The 20536-nt window shown below is 39.5% G+C and overlaps 1 protein-coding gene across 1 annotated transcript in view; it reads right to left on the bottom strand.

The window, feature by feature from the left end:
* The window catches only part of DEPDC1B (DEP domain containing 1B), a 95868-nt gene extending 87077 nt beyond the window's left edge, over positions 1-8791 (bottom strand). Inside the window, exon 1 of the mRNA XM_032280248.1 lies at positions 8676-8791. Within this exon, the coding sequence (XP_032136139.1) occupies positions 8676-8723 (48 nt within the window). The 5' untranslated portion in view covers positions 8724-8791. The remainder of the gene's footprint in view (positions 1-8675) is intronic.
* Between the last annotated feature and the right edge of the window lie 11745 nt (positions 8792-20536).

Genomic DNA, 20536 nt, shown 5'->3' with positions numbered 1-20536 from the left:
AATAATATAATATATAGTCTAATATATTATATTAGACTATAATATATTCCAAACTTGTCTCCCCATCGTGTCTTTGTATATATGTAATCCTCATAATAACCATCTGTTGGAGGAATTAAGAAATTTACTCAAAACTACCCAGCTCATAAGAGGTAGAACCAACCTGTATATTCAAATCTATAACTTAATTTAAAAATCTATGTTCAAACTACAGTCTGCTGAAAATACAAAAATGCTAAAGGGAAATAACAGTCTCATCTCCATATTGTTTTAAAGCTAGCTCCAGAAAAGACTCTAATAAGTACTTGTTTAATAAATGCTTACAAAAAATGTGATCTCTTTTTATTCAGCCACTTTACTTTTAGGGATTCACCATATAGAAACAGAAATATAAGAGATTAAAAGCATTTACAGGCCAGGTGCAGTGGCTCACACCTCTAATCCTAGCACTTTGGGAGGATGAGATGGGCAGATTGCTTGAACAGGAGTTCAAGTTCAGTCTGGGCAACATGGAAAAACCTCATTTCTACAAAAAATTTTAAAATTAACCAGGTGTAGTGATGTGTGCCTGTAGTTGCAGCTACTTGGGAGACTTAGGTAGGAGGCTGAAGTGGGAGGATCACTTGAGCCTGGGAGGTCATGGCTGCAGTGAGCCATGATTGCACCACTGTCCTCCAGCCTGGGCGATAGAGTGAGACCCTGTCTCAAAGAAAAATAAAAGTATTTACAACTTAAATTTTATTTAAACATGTTGAAGTATATTTAATAAACCTAAGTGTTTTTTTCAGAAAAAGCATTTATAAGTATTTTTATATAGTTATATATTTATAAATTTTACAATGAGAGAAAAATTAGAACTAATTTGCTGTTTTATAATCAGAGAAAAACTAGAACTAATTTGAATAAAACTGATTGAAGCATGGAAGAGCCATAAAACAAAATACTATCAATAGTTCCAGATAGAAATAGATATCACAAGTATAACTAAGTAGAAGAAAAAGGTTCAAAACACTATATACAATCTGATCCTATCTGCTTTAGTATATGCATGTGAAAAGCTAAATGAATATACAACAAACTGTTTTTAAAAAGGAAAAGTCATCTATTTTGAAAAAGCAATATAGAGCAACTTTTATTATATAACATATTTCTAATTTCTTCCTATATAATTACCTCAACATCTTTTTAGGAACCTAGGCTCTCTGCCAGTCCTCCTAAAAGTCCTTAAAATTCAGTCAGTCTCACTTTCTCTTTCTCTTCTCTGTCAAGTCTGACACTTTACAAACTCTGAATCTTTTATTTCTTACCTGTGTTCCTATTTAAATCAGATTTTCTGACTTCACATTTTTCTTTAAACTATATTTCTGATCTGACTTTTTTAAAAAATTTTGACCAAACCTGCGTCATATTTTCCCTTATAATCATGTCTTTTATTTCGGATTTCTCTTCATATTCTCTGCTGCCCAACCACCTGAGAAACTATTGTCCTATTTCTCTTTTATCCTTGATGGCCAACCTTCTCCTCCACACTAGTAATTCCTAAGTATACAACAGCAGGTGCTTGACAGGCAGAAGTGGGTTTGGGTATGCATGCACCCCAGATGTGTGGCACAGTGTGTAACCCACTCTAAGTATTCAACAAGCAATTTCTTAATGGGTCTTTCATTTTTTCTACTTTTTTTTTTTTTTTTTTTTTTGACACGGAGTCTCGTTCTGTCGCCCAGGCTGGAGTGCAAGGGCAAGATCTTGGCTCAAGGCAACCTCCGCCTCCCGGTCTCAAGCAATTCTCCTGCCTTAGCCTCCCAAGCAGCTGGGATTACAGGTATGTGCCACATGCAGCTAATTTTTATATTTTTAGTAGAGACGTGGTTTCACCATGTTGGTCAGGCTGGTCTTGAACTCCTGACCTCAGGTAATCCACCCACCTCAGCCTCCCAAAGTGCTGGGATTACAGGCATGAGCCACCACGCCCAGCACTTTTTCTACTTTTTTTAACCAGCTTCTCAAACTCACAAAATTTAATCCCACTAACTCACAATCATGTCTTCATGATATGGAATAGAGTAGGGAAGTTGGAGGTGAAGAAACCAAGTGAATGGCTGAAGGAGGGAATGTATGTAAACAGGAAAAGCAGAGCAAAGGCTAAATAATGAATAGTAGAAAGGGAGCCCATAGAGTCCAAGAACACTGATTTAACTTCTCTACCTATCCACCCACTTCACAAGGTTATTGTAAGATCAAATTAGATCATGACTATAAAAGTCCTTTGTTAAAAAAGTATGCCTCAAATATAAGGATAATATATAAAATGTCCAGGATATATCTTAAATTATAAGGTTCAATCTATTCTAGAGCTGGAAAAAATCCTTGGGACAAAATCAAGACCTTAGCAGGATACACAACTTGGCAAATGTCATTCAGGTACTTAGTCTGCAAATAAGATCTGGATTCCTGTGCTACAGACTTTTCTTCAAGTAGACATTTCACTATACTAAGTACCTATGGACATTATCACACCTTTAAACAATTTTCACATATTTTAAATCATTGATTATTGATTTTTTAAATAAATGCTCTGACACCTAGCTTTCATTTATCATTGGCATTTTTGCACCAAAAAGGCATAATCAAGTATGTGGGGCCTGGTGGGAGGGGAATAAAAAAGATTTTTATTTTACGTCGGTTGAACAATCATAATCATGAACTAAAATTACTTAATGCATAACACTTTATGCATTACATAAACATAATGAAGTCATGGTTCTCTGTGACCCAATATTTCCAACTATCACTAGATATATCCATTAATTGACCCAGTCTGGTTAGCAGTTCTTCTGTTTGTTCTTTTAATTACAGAAGTAATAAGACTCAGTGAAACAAATTAAATACAGAAGTATACACAAAAGAGTCTGCATGTCTTACTCCATATCTATCACATACAGACACATAGAATTTTTCCTTTGTATATGTGTTATTTGCCACCACTGTAAGAAATGAGATCAGTCATGTTGCATCCTACAACTTGCTTTTGCACCTAACACAGATATGTCTCTGTGTCATATCTGCACATCTAGCCCATTCTTAAGAATGTTCCATAATTTCTTCTGCCATTTTCTAACTAATGGTCATCCAAGTTGTGCCCAGTTCAATTTTTACAAATATGTTACAAGTATATACTTGTTTATATAGCCTAAAGTACCAAGGCTTTTATTTATTTTTGATAGATTTCTAAAAAGTATCAGCCTATTTAAGTCAGCTGTAGCAATTCACACTTCCACCAACAATGTGGGAGCCCAAAGCCTTACAATTTGGCCTACCCTCTCATTCCTTTCATTTCTGCCAATCTATGTAAAATAAGTGATATATTCGTATTTTGTTTGTATTTTTGTATCTTTACTTTTAGTCATATTCATTTCTTCTTCTGAAACTTGCCATTTTTCTACTGGGTTGTCTCTTTTAAAATCAATTTTAAGTACTGGTTATCTGTTAATGGTTAAGGGCATAGAAGTCAGGAAAGTTAATCAAGTTTGTTCAGTTCAATATCCTCACAAAAAATTACCTGACATGTACTATACATATTTAATATGTACTGATGATTAAATATAGAATATTAAACCTTTTTCTTAAAAGTTAAGAATGTTTTCTCTTAGCCTATCAATTTCTTTACAAAGTCTCTAGCTATACAATGATTTTGTTGTAGATGTTGATATTTTTATAAGGAAATAAATATCTATTTTCGTTATCACGTCAGGGTTTATTCTCTTAAGAAAGCTTCCTTATCCTGAGGTATTAAAATACTTATCAAAATTTTCTTTTAATATTTTAGATGGTATCTGTTTTAATATTTAAAGCTTTAACTGAATTTTTTATGGTGGGAGGGGGGAGATCTCTATTTTTTTCTGGATGGAGAGTTGTAGCTGTCTTAGTCCATTCTTGCATTGCTATAAAGAAATACCTGAGACTGGGTAATTTATAAAGAATAAGGTTTAATTGGCTCACAGTTCTGCAGACTATACAAAAAACATGGTGCCAGCATCTGCTCAGGTTCTGGTGAGGACTTGGGAAGCTTCTATTCAAGGCAAAAGGTGAAGCGGAAGCAGGCAGAAGGAGGCATGTGACACAGCAAGAAGGGGAGCAAGAGAGCAAGGGAAGAGGTGCCACACTTTTAAACAATCAGATCTCACATGAACTCAGAGTGAAAACTCACTCATTATCATGAGGACAGCAACAGGCCATTCATGAGGAATCTGCCCCAACGACCCAAACACCTCCCACTAGGTCCCATCTCCAACATTGTGAATTAAATTTCAACATGAGATTTTGAGGGACAAACATCCAAACCATATCAAGAGGAATTATGCCACGCTTTTTTATACGAACAGAAATACTATTAATACTTACATATCACCCATCTTCATTGTTCCTATCCCACTGAGCGACTATCTGTTCCTGTGTAATACTATACAGTTGTCATTACAGTCAATTAATACCAAGTATAAATCTCTGGTAGGACAAGGCCCCTGTCTTCTTTGTGAAGAAACGTGAAAACTTTTTTCTGTGAAGTTCATTTATCTTTGTGAGGGAAAACTTTTTTCAATTCTCATGCTTTTACCCTTCAGCATGAGCTGTCAATTCATTGCATTCTCCCACACAGGAAAAAAAAAATCCATTAGGATTCAGAATGGATTTTTAATGGCTCTATTGCTACTGACTTTTATTTCATACTAGAAAGTGTCTAATAAGACATCTTTATCAAAGTTTTATTGTCCCTCTTTAAAAGAGAAGTTATAAATAGACTGTTGACCAGTTATTTTGATTTTGAATGGCATTTATCATTCTGGCTTATATTTTCTTAATATATGAGATACTTTAGACTTTTCAAAGCCTACTGAGATCACCTTGGTCTCTGTTCCTACTTATTTCCAAATATAACTAAGGGCTTATCTGGCTACTCCGCTCAGAAAGAAAAAGAATTATCTTTAAATAATCTAGCAATATACCATTCTCAGTCACATTGGAAACAAAATATCCCATGTCAACAAAGAACAAGAAGAGCTTGAATTTTTTTCATGGCATTATATTTGAAGAGAATCTTTACAGCAAATGGAACAAAGCAGATTTGTTTTATGATTTTAAAATATTTTTTGTTTTGCTTTACTTATTAATTTCAGTCCCCTAGTTTCTCGGGGAAAAAAAAATGACACAATTGTTTTTGTTTAACATGATGAGGCAAACTATAAGACACACACCTAGTGCTGTGCTTCCTGTTCTTTTTTTCAGGATATTCCATTTCCTTTCTTCTTAGTACCAAAAATATTATGACAGCAGTGCTATAAAGAGGACTGACTGGTCTGGGAGTTTAGTGACAACCAATCCTAGATCTACCTATACTTGCCACATCCTCACTATGTGATCTTGCCATTCTAACTCTCAGATTCAATGGCAGCTATATGTCTTTTAAAGTTTATCAGTTACATCAGACCATATATATAACTCAGAATAAGTTCAAAGATAAGATTTTAGCAATTTCTAGAAAAAAAAAAATTCTTTCTCTTTACTGGAATAAACTATACAAGGTTTACACAAATGAAAGTGATTTCAATGAAAAAATATAAATGGTTAATTAGCTTCATATTTATATGAAAGTGATTTCACCGAAAATGTATAAATGGCTAATTAGCTTCATATTTATCATGAGATGGGGCTGTCACTTGACTTTTGTCATAACATTTTACCTAGTCCATAAAATGTTATTTTCAAATAAGACTTTGGTGCTTTAGAAAATGGAGCTGTACATGCTTTGAAAAAGTAAAGTGACTATGAAAGGAGACCTAGTTTTTGTATCCCAAAAGACTTTTCCAAAGCTTTCTCTGAAGAAAGATTTGAGTGAGTACGATGGAAAAAAGGGGGAAATTGTATGCTGCGGATGAAGGGAGAAAAGGCCAGCTAGGTCCAATAAGTAAAGAGAGAACTAGTCTCAAATATTAAATACATGATTTACCTAGCAAAAGCTTTATTAAGGCATAGCTGAATACACTGGGGATTCAGTGTACAGATTATAGATTTTACAATGCAAAAGTATCTTAAATGTTTACTGCTATCAATGACAGCAGGAATACTCACTTTTGAAAATAAAATTGGCTACTCTTTTCTGTGTTTTCCAAATCTCAGTTTAATATTATGTTCCTCAAACACTATAAAGTTGAAAACTGAATTGATTACCTGGGAAATTCTGGCAAAACTGAGGTGTTTGTTGCATTAATTATCCATGTTATTTATCTTCTTAATCAACCTAAATTTAGCCTGAATACTATTTGTTAGGGACTGAAGACTTCTAGAGAACAGAGAACACCTTTTTTTAATTAAATAAATTCCTTTGATAATATTTTAATATGACTCAAAAATCCAGCAGTATGGGTCCTCTGCATCCATGAAAAGAGGTACTTCATACAATTCTGTGAATATGAGACTAAAATACAATTCCAATTATGAGGTAATTTTTTTTTTTTTAGTCTAAGGCAGGAAGAATGAAGACTAGTCACACCAAGAACCAAAGCCTCGCTATGATTTCCTTGTGTGAGTGCTGTAAAGAAATTGGTGAGGGATTTTTTTTTTCCCTTCCCAATAGAGAGTAAACGTTTTTGAAAGTCCCTGATAAGGTACAACCCTTATCCCTAAAGTTAGACCTACCAATAGCCCTGACCCCATATCATTCTGGTGTCTATATAGTGTTTGCAAAAATGAGTGCAATAATTCCTCCCATCATCTCCACATGCACCTCTGTGGTTTTGCCACTCTGCCCATCAAGAAGTGGGGTTGAATTTCTAGAATCTGGTCTTAGCTGTTTAACTTGCTTTGACCAGTGAGATTTGAACAAAAAGTCTCAAGCTCAAACTTCCTTTTAGCTATGCTGGAACCATGAGACCATTACGTGAAGATGCCTCAGATAACCTGTTAGAGATATTCGGCCCAGGTAATAGCCAGAACCAAGTCAAGCAGCCATCTTCCATCATCCAGACTATCCAAGTCACATTGCTTGTGCACGAGTAACCTCCACAAAAAAACCATTGACATGAGTCTAGCCCAGAATTGACCCAAAGGATGAGCAAATAAAATGCTTATCTTTATGCCAAATAAAACAATGCTGCAGCCTCTCCCACGTCTCATTATTATTATTTTAATATGGAGGGGGTTTTTTTAGATAGTTTCGCTCTTTTTGCCCAGGCTGGAGTGCAATGGCCCGATCTTGGCTCACTGCAACCTCTGCCTCCTGGGTTCAAGCAATTCTCCTGCCTCAGCCTCCCGAGTAGCTGGGATCACAGATGTGCACCACCATGCCCAGCTAATTTTTGTATATTTTGTAGAGACAGGGTTTCACCGTGCTGGCCAGGCTGGTTTAGAACTTCGGACCTCAGGTGATCTGCCCATCTCTGCCTCCCAAAGTGCTGGGATTACAGGAATAAGCCATGGTGCCCAGCCCCAAGTCCCCTTAAATCATGTAAAATTTAAGGAGTATGTGGCATGTGCAATTTTCTGTGAAGAGGATCCTTAATCTTCATCAGATTCTCAAAGTGATCCATGAGCCAAAGTGATCTACGGGCTGATCTATGAGCTCACCAGTCACAACTACGATTTCTCTTCCAGAGCTGGCCTTCTCAGCTCTGGCTTGACCCACTGGCCACAGTGTGTGGCTGGCTTTGGAAAGAAAAGGAAACCTTATTTACATTATTTGTATCCCAGCATCCTCACCTCTTCATGAATCTAGCTGAGTAAGAGTTTGGATCTTAGTTCCCACCTTTTCCAGTGTATTCATTATGATGCATGGAGCGATGAGAGTAATTCCTACGTTAAATGTGGCCAGAGGTTGGCGAACCAACCAGCAAGTTACCATCCTTCCAAATTACCATTACACTTCCATAGAAAGTCCTCTAAAAGCTTGCCACAGGCATTACCAAATTTACCCTTTATTGCAATATAGTAAGCCTTTGAGGTAGAAATCACTAAAGTTACTTGCTCCAGGTAATAAAGGAAACCCAATACACCTCAATACCAAAGCTTGATTCCCAGAGAGAAAAAATAAACAAATAAACAGCACCCAGGACCCTAAGGGTCAGCAAAGACTCTTCTAAACCATCTGTCCGGGTCAGCTCCTCATTTAGACCGGTGCTGACAGACACAGGAACGCCAGAGGCCGGAAATGTAGCCAGGGCGATGCCCCTCTGTTCTGGGCACCACCGTTCGTTCGAATACATCGTCAGTGTCATTAGGTATTACTCAGAAAGAAGACCCGCCCTGCCTAGACTGCCGCGAAAACTGAGCGTTACAGGGTACGTAGTGGCCCTCAGGTTACCGACCAGGTCCGTTAGATTCCAGAGGACAAAAGACAGGGAGCTGCCTGGTTTTGGGGCCTTTAAACAGGCGCTATCTACTGCCGAGACCCCAGTCAACATCTCGGTGACAAAGCTGCACTCACTCCCGGACGGCTGAGCTCGGCCCCGTCAGCCCTACTTTGAGCCTCGTCCGCTAAACGGTAACTCCAGCAGTTCCAGCCAAAATGCTCCACACCCGGGCCCCGTTGGCCTGCAGAAGCGAAGACTGAAGAGCACTCTGTCCGCGCGCACACCGGGGGCTCGCGGCACCGGTAGCCCCGCCCAGGCCGCCGTACACTCACTCACCAGCCTGGTAGCCCGATAAGGCCCGGGCCCTACGATGCGGTGCTCCATGGCGCGTAGGCAGCAGCGGCCGCAGCCGCGCCAGCGCCGATCCCTGCCAGCCCGCGGAGCAGCAGTTTGAATCGCGAGCCCTCGGGCTCCGGGCGCTGATTGGGCCGCGCGGCGGCACGTGACCGGAACTACGCGGTGTGGGCGGGGAAGCCGGCTTCTCCCCTGGGACCCGCGGCCGAGGGAGCTCCGGATGCCGAATTGTCTGGAGCGAAATCTGTTGCCCACCCTGGTCCCACCGTACTAGCGCACCAGGGTGGGTGCAAGTGAGGGGCCGGGGGCGTGTCCCCCGCGCTGGACGACGCTGTGCAGCGTCCTTCCCAGATTTCTGCATCTGCTCAATACGCTTCCTCCACAAAAGGGTCAATAAAAGGGTGTTATCCAGCAACCGAGACCCAGCTCTAGGCCGCGTGGATAAATCCCTGTCCTCCCTGCCAAGTGCACTATGAGCCTGGAGGTGCTGCTAACGCTGGGAGAAGCCGGTAGTGAAATGAAGCGAGGTGACAGCTTTTACCAGTGGAGGGACATTTAAAAATGGGATAAAGAGCACAGGGCCAAAAGGAGTGTAGACAGTGTGTACGGGCAATAAACAGCGGGAAGGAAGCCCCGATTCATCATCTGTTTGTTCTCTTGATAGTCTTTTCTCCTTCAATTTGAGTTCTATGTTTTGTATTGGACTAAAATTTTTAGTCTTGGCAATAGGGTTGGGAGTCCTTCTTTGACTGCTTAGAAATTTCCCTCTGGGAATTGCTAGTCCGATTTGCAATCTTTCAGAGGGACGAATAAAGTAACTCCATATACCTACGAACCTGTACACCTGTTCAAATTTGGTCATCTCGGTAAGTACCCAGGACAAGACGTTGAAGGAGTGAAGATGTGCCATTCTAGAGTATGCCTAACTGGTAATATTGATTATTTCGAGCCGAAAACATTGGAGAAATCGTAGTTTCAGAAAGGGCAAGCTGACCTGCCTCTTCCTATGCAGCAAGCCGTAAAGATTTCACTGGAAGGGGCATCCTCTCCCTACCTCGGTGAGAAAATAGCCCTTATCACCAAAAGCTTGGATTTGAAGGCTTCAGTGGACCTGAATAAACATTCTTAACAAAGTAACCTTATCTTCCACTAGGAGATATGGGAGATTTTTAATATATATCTTCTAGTGACTCCCTAGAAAATGTTACTGCCTTTGTGAGTCGTGGAAGCTACTCGAGTCATAGGGCACCAAAATATGTTAGCAGTTGCCCATATCCCAGACACCGGCTCAGAGTAAGTTACTGGCAGTGAATCCCTACAGATCTGCAGCAACCTCAATTCTTGCCTCCTCAGAAGAAAGAATTCGACTGAGGGGCAGAAGGCAGAAGGAGAGAGCAAAGCAAATTTTAGAGCAGGAGTGAAAGTTTATTAAAAAGCTTTAGAGCAGGAATGTAAGGAAGTCCACTTGGAAGAGGGCCAAGCTGGTGACTTAAGAGATCTAGTGCGTGGTTATCCCTTTTGACCTGGGGTTTTATATGTTGGCATACTTCTGGGGTCCTGCTTTTTGGGGCTTTGCATTACTTCTCTCCTGATTCTTCCCTTGGGGTAGGCTGTCCACATGTGCATGCTTGAGCCCACTTGCCCAGCTCCTAAGATTTTATCAGGAAGCCACTGATCACCAAGAGTTTTCTATTAAGAAACTGCCTTTCCCTACTGCGGGCTGTGACCAACTATTATTTTAAAGAGACAGTTAACAACTGCATAACCATCACTTGAGGGTTGCCTGACATTCCTGATGTGTGTGTTTATGAGGAGGAGCCCTCTCCTGCTCTGCTCATGCCTGATTAGCTATTGACTGTTAGCACCTTAGCCAGATTTTCTTTGTCATGGCTTTTCTTCTCAAATTTATCTTTCTTTGTCTAAAAATAAATAAGTTAAAAGCATCTTACTTTGACCATTTCTTCAGACTTCACTCTCTTGTGAAGATCCCCATGTGCATGTAAAACTAATAAAATGTGTATACATTTCTCTTGGTAATCTTTCTGGAGTCAGTGTAGTTTCTAGATACAGCTGGAGAGTTCATTAAGAGGTAAAGGGAGGTTGGAGTTGATCTCTGGCTCCCCTGTGTCATAATAAGAAAGAGCTATGTCAGGGATTGGATTCCCACCTTTTGTCATCCTCAAAACCACACCACTACTACTACCCATTTTCTGCTTTAGGTTTTTATTTAGAAAGCCCAATAAAAGTCCTGAAATTATATATATAGGTTTTGTAGTTGGAAAAAGCAATTAAAACTGTTTTTCTTACTTCCAGTAAGTGAATGCTTATAAGAACTTTTTTTTTTAACCTCTAAGCTTTCATGGAAGAAATCTTCTTGTCCTTGGCAATGAATACAAAGGGATACTTGTGTCCTTGACACAAGAAACAGGAGAAAGGGAATTTTAGAGCCTTGTCTGTCTGAGACCTGCCACCACCTATCATGGTGGTGAAACTGGAATCTGATACAAAACATCCTGTCCAGCATTATACAGCTTTCTAGTTCTGTAAGTATCACAGACCATGAAATTCCATAGATCTGGATTTCAATAATGACTGGTGCTACTTACCACCAGAGTGACTTAAATATTTAATTTGCATCTTCTCACTGGTAAACTGGGAATATTAATGATTATCTTGCAGAGTTGTAAGGATGTTTGTAAAGTGCTAAATATAGTACCCAACATATATTTACAGTGCCCAGCATACAGCAGTAATAAAAAGAACTATTAAAAAAAATCATGCCAGCTTCTTGAGCATTTCCCAAGAGCCTGTTATTAGCCATAAATAAGATGGCTGTTACTAGAAAGGCATACTTCCAAAGATTTACATATCAGAAGTCACAGTCATTGCAGGGGCCAGGGGTGTCTCCCCAGTGCTGGGCAACATTGTGCCAGACTTCTGCAACCACACAACACAGACACGCACATGCGTTCTCTATAAAAGGGTCAATAAAGTGTCATCCAGCAATGCCTCACACCTATAATCCCAGTACTTTGGGAGACCAAGGCGGGTGGATCACTTGAACCCAGGATTTCGAGACCAGCCTGGGCAACATGGCAAAACCCTGTCTACTAGAAATACAAAAATTAGCTGGCCATAGTGGCCTGCTCCTGTAGTCCCAGCTACTCAGGAGGCTGAGGTGGGAGAATCACTTGAACCAAGGAGGTAGAAGTTGCAGTAGGCCAAGATAGCCCCACTACACTCCAGCCAGAGTGAGACCCTGTCTCTAAATAAATAAATGCCTCAAATAAATCAAGGTCTTACATTTGTTCATTCACTTATTCAGCAAGTATTTATTGAATACACTACTGTGTGCCAGCTACAATTCCAGCCACTGGAATCATGCAATAGATAAAATGCAGCTTCTAGGAGCTAACTCCTAAGTAGAGGAAGGGATGATAAGCCAGCTATAATACATTCAAATATGTATCACATATCAGGTGGTGGTTGACTACTGGGAAGAAAAGTAAAAGACTAAAGCAGAGAGGGTGGTAGGGGGAAGTTGCTGTTTTGGTTCAGGTGGTCATTCAAGGAAGGCATCATTGATGAAGTGACATCTGAATAGGGTAGTTGTCTGGGGAAGAGCTTCTAAGCCAAAAGCATGAGCAGCCCATGAGAAACTTGAGGTGTACCCATGCTCTCTATATCCAGGAGACATGGGAAGGAGGCTGGTGCTGACTAGAGTTAGGGAGTAAAAGGGGCAGTTGAGGAGATGGAGTTGCATACAGAGCGGAGTGGGGCTTTCGGGCCAGATTATGGGCTATGGGATTCTGATCTTATTCTGAATTAGTGAAAATGTATAGAAAGTTTTGATCAGCAGAGTGATCAAAACAGATCACAATCATTTTGCTAATCTTTGGCCAATCATTTTGGCCAAATCACTCTGGCCATTGTGTGGATACTGGACTGGGATAGGCATCGAGGGTGAAAGAGGAGGCAGGAAAGCCAGTTGAGGAAGCTGCTACAATACCTCAGCAGGTGAAAGTAAACGTATTTGGTTGGTATGGTGCTTGGCACATAGTGACATTCAAAAACTATTTACTGAGTGAGTAAATGAGTAAGCAAATGAAACTAAGACTTAGAAGTTATTCATTTCTTAAAGATCAATTTGATTCATTCATTCTGTTTGCCATTTATTATATGAATATATGCAACAAAATAATAGCTAGCTTTTATATTTTTATTTTAGTCTATTAGATTTTCTTTTAAAACACTTACTTTTTATCATTAAAGTCCTCTGAGCTTGCTTTTCCCTTTTGACTTTGGGAAAATACAATCTATACACACTCCATGACTTGTGTTATAATTGCCCGTCCACCTCCTGCTGCCTCACACCTACATTATAGTACAAAGTTAGCATAATAAAACCTGTGCCAAGGAATATAGCTAAGTGGATTTTCATATTTGAGTATAAGCTCAATTTCTGAAACATGACAGCTATGCCCTATAGTGTATATGTTGAAGCATGATTCTTTACACCTTGGAAAGAGACATAATGAAAAAAAATTTTAACTAACATTGATCTGGCCATGAAATATAGGATGAATTAAAGCAGAAAGATTCTGAAGATAGGAAAGCCATTTGGAGACAGCTGGAGGAATATGGGTATGGAATTCCAAGAGTAATACAGTGTTATGAGAAAATACCCATATGATCTTGAGCAAGACTCAATTTCTCTGATTATCACTTTCCTCGTCAGTAAAATAGAAATAATAATAGTACCTGCTTCATAGCATGTTGAAAGACTTAACTGAGGAAATATATACAAAGCTCTTAGAACTTTGTTTCCCTTGTATGGTAAGCAGAATTCTAAGAAGGCCCCTATTTCAGAAAAAGAGAACTAATAGAAGACATATACATAAATGTACAGAGAGAAAGAGACAAAGACAGACACAGATTTATTAAAAGGAACTGGTTCACGTGATTATGGAGCCTGATTAGTCCTAAGATCTGTAGCTGGCAAGCTGAAAACCTGGGAGAGATGGTGGTATATTTGCAGTCCAAGTTCAAAGATCTGAGAACCAGGGCCAATGGCACAGCTCCAATTTAAAGTCTGGTAGGCTTAAGCCTAGGAAGAACTGATGTTTCAGTTCGAGTCTAGAGTCAAGAAAAAAAGAATGTTCCAGCCTGAAAGCAGTCAGGCAGAAGAAATTCCTTCTTATTCAAGATAGAAACAGTCTTTGGTTTTATTCAAGCCTTCCACTGATTGGATGAGGTCTAGCTATATTAGAGAGATCTGTCTACTTTAGTCTATTGATTTACATGTTAAACTATCAAAAACATTCTCAAGAAACACTCAGAATAATGTTTGATCAAATATCTGGGCATCCTGTGGCCCAGTCAACTTGCACGTAAAATTAACCATATAGTCCCTGAGACTCCTAGCCCCTGATATACATAAACCTTCTTCCCATTATTCAACCAAACACTAATCTAGGTACTGCTATAGTGGAATTTTACACATGTAATTAAGGTTGCTGATCTTCAGGAGGTAGGACAAATATCTAGGTAGGCCTATTTTTTTTTTTTTAGATGAATCCTCACTCTGTCACCAGGCTGGAGTGCAGTGGCCCGATCCCAGCTCACTGCAACCTCTTCCTCCTGGGTTCAAGCAATTCTCCTGCCTCAGCCACCCAAGTAGCCAGGACTACAGGTGCACACGACCACACCCAGCTAATTTTTGTATTTTTAGTAGAGACAAGGTTTTACCATGTTGGCCAGGATGGTCTCAATCTCTTGACCTTGTGATCCACCGACCTCGTCCTCCCAAAGTGGTGGGATTACAGGCATGAGCCACTGTGCCCAGCCTAAGTGGGCCTGCTTAATCATATTAGATCCTTAAAAGGACAGAATTTTCTCCAACTAGTTGTATAAGGGAAGCCAGGACTAAATTCCACCAACCTGAATGAGCTTCAAAGCAGTTTTTCCCCTAAAGCCTCTACAGGAGAACTCAGTTGGCTGATGCCTTGATTTTAGCCTCCGAATACCTGATACACTAAGCAGAGAGCAGCCACACTGTGCCAGATTTCTGACCTACTGAACTGTGAACTAATAAATAGGTGTTGCTTAAAATCCAGTACATCTGTAGTAATTTCTTAGGTAACAACAGAAACCTGATATACATTTTACACACAAAATTCTCAAATGCTTGTTCTAGCTACTACATGGCAGGAGTAGGAGTGGGAAAAAAAGGTCAATATTTAACAAATGATTAGTTACAAGGGATGAAGGAGAAGAAAACATCGATGATGGCTCCAAATATCTTCTGGAAAAAAAAATGTGTCATTAACCATAAAGAAAGAAGAGTTGTCTGGGTAAGCAAAATGGAACATGGAGAAGGGGTCTCAGACTTTCCTGTGCATAAGAATTGTCAAGGTTCTTATGCATGGTAAAGTGTTTAAAACTCAATTTTATGGATTCCATCCACAGAGGTACCTAGAAGTACCTAGATTCCATAGTTAATTTATTGTTTCACTATTTGCTAGTAGCTCCAAAGATCCATGACATGTACAAATTTCCAATCTTGATGAATCAAAAACTTGAAATCCCCACCTTGGGGACTGGATTGTCTTACATATCTTACTGGATATGTAAGACAATATCATCTAGCTTGTAATTAAGCCTGTACAACCACCTGGGATCCTCAGCTCAAAATGGCTTTCTACTTTTCTAATAGAGAAAAGTAGAGTTAATCTCTACTTTTCATGCCAGTGTAAGTTGCAGGAAAAATATTTTGTTATACTGATATTGGAGAATTCACACAAGTCACTGGACTTATTCCTTAGGCATGCCAAAGGCCAAAAGATGCTGGGAGTTGGACATGCAGTATTTGAATGAGAATGAAACATTCAAAGAGAAATAATCCATACCTGAAAATACTAGATTAAGAGGTTGGGTACAGTTGGGGAAGTTGGAGGGACGAAGACTAGAGGGAGGAACAGAGGACCTTTCCAATGTCCCATTTGGTTTAATGCCTTGACTGACCTGTTTCTCTGACCCTCATCCTACTACTTCACACCTGTGTCTAGACTTGTCTGCCTATATCTGGCACTTCACTTACCACAATCTCTCAGCCTTCCCTGGGCCCATGATAGATCTTATGACAGGGGCTTGTCCCACTCTTGGTTCCATTCCTGGAGGCTAAAGCTCTGGACATTCATCAAAGACCCTCTCCTCTATTTCACTTTTAAAGGCACAAGATTCAATTTTGTGCCTCAGCAGAATTACAAATCATTACATATTACTGAACTTTGGAGTAGCAGACAAATAGTTAAACAATATATTTTTTGATATCCAGTATTAGCAGATCAGTTTTCTGGCCCATGGCACCTAAGCTCAGTCGTAAAAGAAGTCAAAGAAGTAAGATAAAATTATTGGTATTTTTTAAAGATTCATCACAAATGGTCCCTGAAATAGTAAGTGTACTTAATTTAGTTGGGGAAAAAAAAAAAACCCTCAATTTAAAATTTAAAAAAGAAGTCAGGGTGGAAGGGTGGGGAATATACAGAACTTTTGGTAAATACTACTGCCAGGTCCTACAGCCAGACACTTACAAGAAGTAAAGTGTTCAAGGCAGAGGTTGCTTCCTGCAGAGCAAGATATTTAACAGGAAACTTCCTACACCTGGAATCAACAGCAGAGCATCCTGGGAGCTTAGGCCCATGGACCACACACACATGCAAGAACCCAGAATCAGAAGTAGAGAGTAGCCAGATGTGCAATCCCAGCGACTCTGGAGAACTGTTTGAGGCCAAGAGTATGAGACCAGTCACAACAAAATAGTGAGACCCTTGTCACTACAAAAAAAAAAAAAAAAAAAAATTTTAATTAGCCAGGCTTGGTGGCACATACCTGTAGTCCTAGTTACTGAGGAGGCTGAGGTGGGAAGATTAAGTCCAGAAGTTTGAGGCTGAACTTCAGCCTGAGCAACAGGGCGAGATCCTATCTCTAAAAAATAAAAAATAAATTTAAAAAAATGGAGAGTGGTCAGCGTCACTAAGCCAGAAACAGGATGAAATTGAGACTGTGAGCAAAAGCAGTTGAGGAACAAGGAAGGTCTGTGAGCTGGGGTTGGGGCGGGGTATCTGTATGTGTTGGGCTATCTTGAAGGGCTAGCAGAGGCCACAGTGGTGATTGTGTTCACCTGCAACACTGCTGCTCTTATTTTCTTGCAGAGCCAAGCAACTGCAACTTGCTAGGATATAAAAATGTAAAAAACAAAATCATTTTAAGCTTTTGTCCTTACTGACGATGATTACATTTTTTATATTTTGCTTTTATTTCCAATACGGATTTTTTCTTTTTCCTTATTCTTTTTTCTTTCTTTCATTTTCAAAGGTTTTAATGATAGTTCAAATATAGCTTATCATTTAATTATATCAAATGTTTTGAATCTGATAAATCATCTGTGATAGAAAAAAATCTACATTTTATTAAAAGACTCTTTTGGAGTAGTTTTAGGCTCAAGGCAAAATTGAGAGGAAGATACAAAGGTTTCTCATACACCCTTTTACCCACATGTGCATAGCTTCTCTCATGATCAACATCCTCCACTACAGTGGTGCATTTGTTACAATTGATGTTTTAACTTCTTACTAGATTACAATACATTGATATAGTAGCAATCTAAGTCCCTTCCCAAATATTATGTGAAATTATAATCCCCAGTATTGGAGGTGGGACCTGGTGGGAGGTGACTGGATCAAGGGGATTGTTTTTAATGGCTTAGCATCATCCTCCTAGTGCTATTCTCCTGACCAACTTCTCACAAGATCTGGTTAAAGTTTATAGCACCTCCCCACTTTCTCTCGTCTTCCTGCTGCCACCGTGTAAGACAAGCCTGCTCCCCCTTCACCTTCTGCCATGATTGCACCTTTCCTGAGGCCTCCCCACAAGCTGAGCAGATGACCAGCATCATGCTTCCTGTACAGCTTCTGGAACTGTGAGCCAATTAAACCTCTACTTTGTGACTTATTGTCCCAGGTATTTCTTTATAGCAATGCAAAAAATGAGCTAATTAATGCACACATATGGAGAAAAGTGCACAAATCTTGTTTATATTGTTTGGTGAATTTCACAGCCTAAACACAGCCTGTAACCAGCACCCAGATCAAGAAGCAATGTATGAAGATTAGCCCTCCTGCAGCAGTGCCACAGTGTAATGGTGAACACACTGGATTCTGAATCCAGCTGTTCAAGTTCAAGAAACAAGCATGACCAGCACCTGAGAAGACCCTCTCATGCCACTGCCAGTCTCTACTTGCTAAGGGTAACTGACACAGATATTTTACTGTGTAAGAAGAAAGAGAAGCAAGAAAGACTATACAGAAGACACTGAGTCACAAATTGCCAGGAATTTAGTCCATCTACATTATATTCCAAAAACCAATGTTGAAAACTGAAGAAGAAAAGGCTAGAGGGATTTTATTTAATAGAAACTCTTACAGTATCCAGTTTCAGTCTTAACTGTATCTACCATTTGTGAATTTTCTCCTTTCAATTAAAACTAGAGTGACTTTCTAGACATAGAAACCTGTTTGACTGCATTTTCCTGCTTTGCTCTCTCTGAAAAGCCTCTGGTTTGCTCCTGGAATTAATTTGCAGGGCAGTGGTTTTATTCCAGTTCCAATGAGGGATTAGCAGAGAGAGTGGCTCTGCAGAATTCACTGTGAGGTTGTCCCCAAATCTGTCAACAAACCAGAACCCTGGAGAGTATTTTAAAAAGACTTGCCAAGGCCTGACTTCAGAGCTCTTGAAAATAGCGGCTTTTAGGAGAGAGAGATCAGAAGAGTTACCACAGAATGTCTTTTTTTTTTTTTAAGACAGGGCCTCACTCTGTTGCCCAAACTGGAGTGCGGTGGTGTGAACTCTTGTTTCACTGAAACCTCTGCTTCCCAGGCTCATGCAATTCTCCCATCTCAGCCTCCCAAGTAGCTGGGACCACAGGCACATGCCACCATGCCCAGCTAATTTTTGTATTTTTTTGTAGAGATGGGGTTTTGCCATGTTGCCCAGGCTGGTCTTGGACTACTGGGCTCAAGAGATCTGCCCACCTCGTTCTCCCAAAGTGCTGGGATTACAGACGTGAGCCACCATGCCCAGGCTTTTGTTGTTTTGTTTTTAAAGACAGAGTCTCACCATCACCAAGCAACATCACTGGAGTGCAGTGATGCAATCATAGCTCACTTTTGTTAGTTTTGAGCTTAGGAGTTTGTAACCTCAAATTCCTAGGCTCAGAAAGCTGGGGCAGGAGTTTTGAGGTTACAAACTCCAAAGCTCAAATGATCCTCCTGCCCCAGCCTCCTGAGTATTTAGGATTACCATGCCTGGCTAATTTGTTTTCTTAACTTTTGTAGAGATGGGGTCTTGCTATGTTGTCCAGGCTGGTCTTTATCTCCTCATCTCAGACAATCCTCTCACCTCAGTACTTGGATTACAGGCATGAGCCACTCTCTCCAGCCAGAAATGTCGTTATTATCTGATCTCCTCCTGCAAGCTAGCTGAGAGCTGAAGGTGAGGTTCTGCAGGCCTTGCTATTAAGCAGCCTGAGGACCTCGGCAGAATCCTAAGAGACAATAACTCTTGCTGTTCTTCTGTGCTTGAAGCTCAAGTTATCAGAAGTAGCATCTTAAAGCAATATTAGATAAAGGCCATAAGGAGATTCAAGTCAAGTCTTCAAACTGAGCCAGGAAAAGTAGAGAACCCAAAGAAATGGAAACAGAGGAGGTACAATCAGAGAGGATGTTGATGCAGAGCCTGGAGTAACTATAAGCTGCAGTGCAAGTGGCCAGAGCCAAGTTTTGACCAGCAGCCTTTAAAGAGTTAAGGACCACAACTCCGTCTACTGAGAGTTCTTGCCCCAAAATTTGAACCTAAAGCTGCCCATACTTCATCATTATGATCCAATTACCAATTTACAGGAATGCAGAGGATAGAAGAAAAGGAGGTGGGGTGCAATGAGCAAAATTCTATAAATGTGGGAAATTCTATACATGACCAGGTGTTTGCAATTGCAGGAAGAGGGAATGTGCCTGAAGGAGGGAGAACCCATAAGATATTTAAGACAAATTAATTAATTACAGTATGTTGACAATATTTAGATCATTATTCAATCAACTGTAAAAATAATGAAAACAAAAAAATTTAAATGCAATTAGGAGATAATTGGAAGTTGGAATACTAAATTGCTATTTGAGGATAATCAGAAATTATAGTTTAAATTTTACGCATGATCATTGTGCTGTGGATATATATATTTTTAAACTCCTTAATCTTTTAGGGTAGTAGTTTTAGACCTGGAGCAGGCGTCAGAATCACCAGGAGGACTTATTAAAACACAGATGATCGAGCCCTACCCTCAAGAGATTCTGATTCAGTAGGACATTGTCGGCAACTAATAATTAATATTTCCAACAACTTTCCAGTAGACTGTGATGTTGCAGGTCTAGAGGCCACATGCTTTTTAGCTTTTTTTTTTTAAAACAATTGTTTTAGATTTATATTTTGAGATATGCATGACTAAAGGATACAGTTTCTAAGATGCCTAAAAATCATATGAAGGAATGGGCATGGGTAGAGACAGACAAGATTGCCTGTAATTGATCATTGCTGGAGCTGGAAGATGATGGGTGTATAAGAAAATGTACATTTTTTACTATTTTATTTTTATGTGTAAGAAAATATACATTTTTTACTATTTTATTTTTACTATTCTGCCTACTTTTATTGTGTTTGAAATTTCTGTTTTAAAAACTTTATTAAGATTAAAAAAACACACAAAAATCAATAAAGTATTTGACAAAATT

This window comes from Sapajus apella, unplaced genomic scaffold, assembly GCF_009761245.1.
Source record: "Sapajus apella isolate SASKATOON/1434 unplaced genomic scaffold, GSC_monkey_1.0 scaffold1, whole genome shotgun sequence".
In the NCBI taxonomy this organism is placed as follows: Eukaryota; Metazoa; Chordata; class Mammalia; order Primates; family Cebidae; genus Sapajus; species Sapajus apella.
The sequence above is the reverse complement of the archived record's forward strand: the minus strand, read 5'-3'. Positions and strand labels throughout refer to the sequence as shown.